This window comes from Antrostomus carolinensis, unplaced genomic scaffold (genome assembly GCF_000700745.2).
Source record: "Antrostomus carolinensis isolate BGI_N321 unplaced genomic scaffold, ASM70074v2 scaffold23144, whole genome shotgun sequence".
In the NCBI taxonomy this organism is placed as follows: domain Eukaryota; kingdom Metazoa; phylum Chordata; class Aves; order Caprimulgiformes; family Caprimulgidae; genus Antrostomus; species Antrostomus carolinensis.
In genome coordinates, this window is record NW_010313182.1 from 26,112 (window position 1) to 27,776 (window position 1,665).

Here is a 1,665-nt window from a genome sequence, read left to right on the forward strand (position 1 = left end):
CTTTGAGCAACCTGGTCTAGTGGAAGGTGTCCCTGCTGATGGCAGGGGGGTTGGAAATGGATGATCTCTAAGGTCCCTTCCAACCCAAACCATTCCATGATTTTGTGATAGACAACATCCATTGGTCTTCCCTCATCTACTCAACCAGTCATGCCATGGCAGAAGGCTCTCTGGTTGGTCAAGCGCTGTCACAAGTCTGATGTGCATTAAGTCTCTCAGCAAAAATCAGCATTACCCCGCGGGTCCAGGTGTACCCAGCCCCTACACAAGAGGGCGCTGTTCAGGTTTACCTCCCCCTGCTGGCTGATGATGGGCACTGCATACTGCAGCTTCACCTCGTAGAAAAGGCACTCCAGAAACACGTTGGCCACGCCAATCAGGTTGTGATTCTCTTGAGCTTCGTAAAAAGGATCACCTCTTTTGCCAATCAGCTTCCTTATCTGTTTTAAAGAGCGTTAAAGTGACGTTAAAAACTGTGAGCACGGGAACACAACATCAGATAAGCACATAATGTAAGATCATGGCACAAAATTATGTCACTACCCATTTCTTCTGTTCCTTCCTGTCACACAAGTAGAAAGAGAATAGGAGCATATCACAAATCCAAGATGAAATCTTTGAGGTGAGACACGACGCAATCCTTTCGTTACTACGGGAAACAGTAAAATAACGACCTGCATTTTTTAGTGATGTCAAGACACACCAGATTTTACCATGAGCAAGCACAACAGCCACTGATTTCAAAAAGTTTCGCCTTACTTTTTCTGCTCTGTTTACTCTTTTTAGAGAAGAGGACCGATCATCCCCAGATTGAATAGTGGTCTGTCTGCTGGGTACCACTCCAGGGACAAAGGGGAGGTGCAGGATGGCTCCCACTTAGGCCTACAAGTGTTCCTATGATTCCCACAGGGCTGAGATCACACTTGCAGCATTTTCTATGGAAGTACCCCACACAGAGCCATGAAGAACACATGCAGATTTGTGGCCCTCCTCAGTGGACATGTTAGCTCCTTCTCTTTTCCTCCTTCTTCATCTTCAACATATGCATTTAGCCTGCTTGCTTCTACGGAGCATATAGAACACATGCATGATGGATGACATAGGTCACAGCAAGGATGATCCTGACTCAGGCAGACATAATATATTCAAAGGATGTGCTGTCACTAAAGTTGGCAGCCACGTGTTTGACCTCCCCCTGTGCTATGTCCCATTTGGGTCACGACAACCCCATGTAAAACTACAGGCTTGGGGAGGAGCGGCTGGAGAGCTGCCTGGTGGAAAGGACCTGGGGGTGTTGGTTGACAGCCGGCTGAACATGAGCCAGCAGAGCGCTCAGGTGGCCAAGAAGGCCAACAGCATCCTGGCCTGGATCAGAAACAGGGTGGCCAGTAGGACCAGGGAAGTGATTGTGCCCCTGTGCTGGGCACTGGTGAGGCTGCAGCTCGAGTGCTGGGTTCAGTTTTGGGTCCCTCAATACAAGAGGGACATTGAGGCTCTGAAGCATGTCCAGAGAAGGGCAGCAAAGCTGGTGAAGGGGCTGGAGAACAAGTCTTATGAGGAGTGGCTGGGAACTGGGGTTGTTTAATCTGGAGAAGAGGAGGCTGAGGGGAGACCTTCTCGGTCTCTACAAATTACCTGAAAGGACGGCGTAGCAAGATGGGAGTT

General features: G+C 49.1%; 1 protein-coding gene across 1 annotated transcript in view; it reads right to left on the minus strand.

The window, feature by feature from the left end:
* The window catches only part of LOC104524412 (kinesin-like protein KIF13A), a 30,548-nt gene that overhangs the window by 25,927 nt on the left and 2,956 nt on the right, over positions 1–1,665 (minus strand). The window contains exon 4 of the mRNA XM_010167280.1: positions 291–440. Within this exon, the coding sequence (XP_010165582.1) occupies positions 291–440 (150 nt within the window). The remainder of the gene's footprint in view (positions 1–290; positions 441–1,665) is intronic.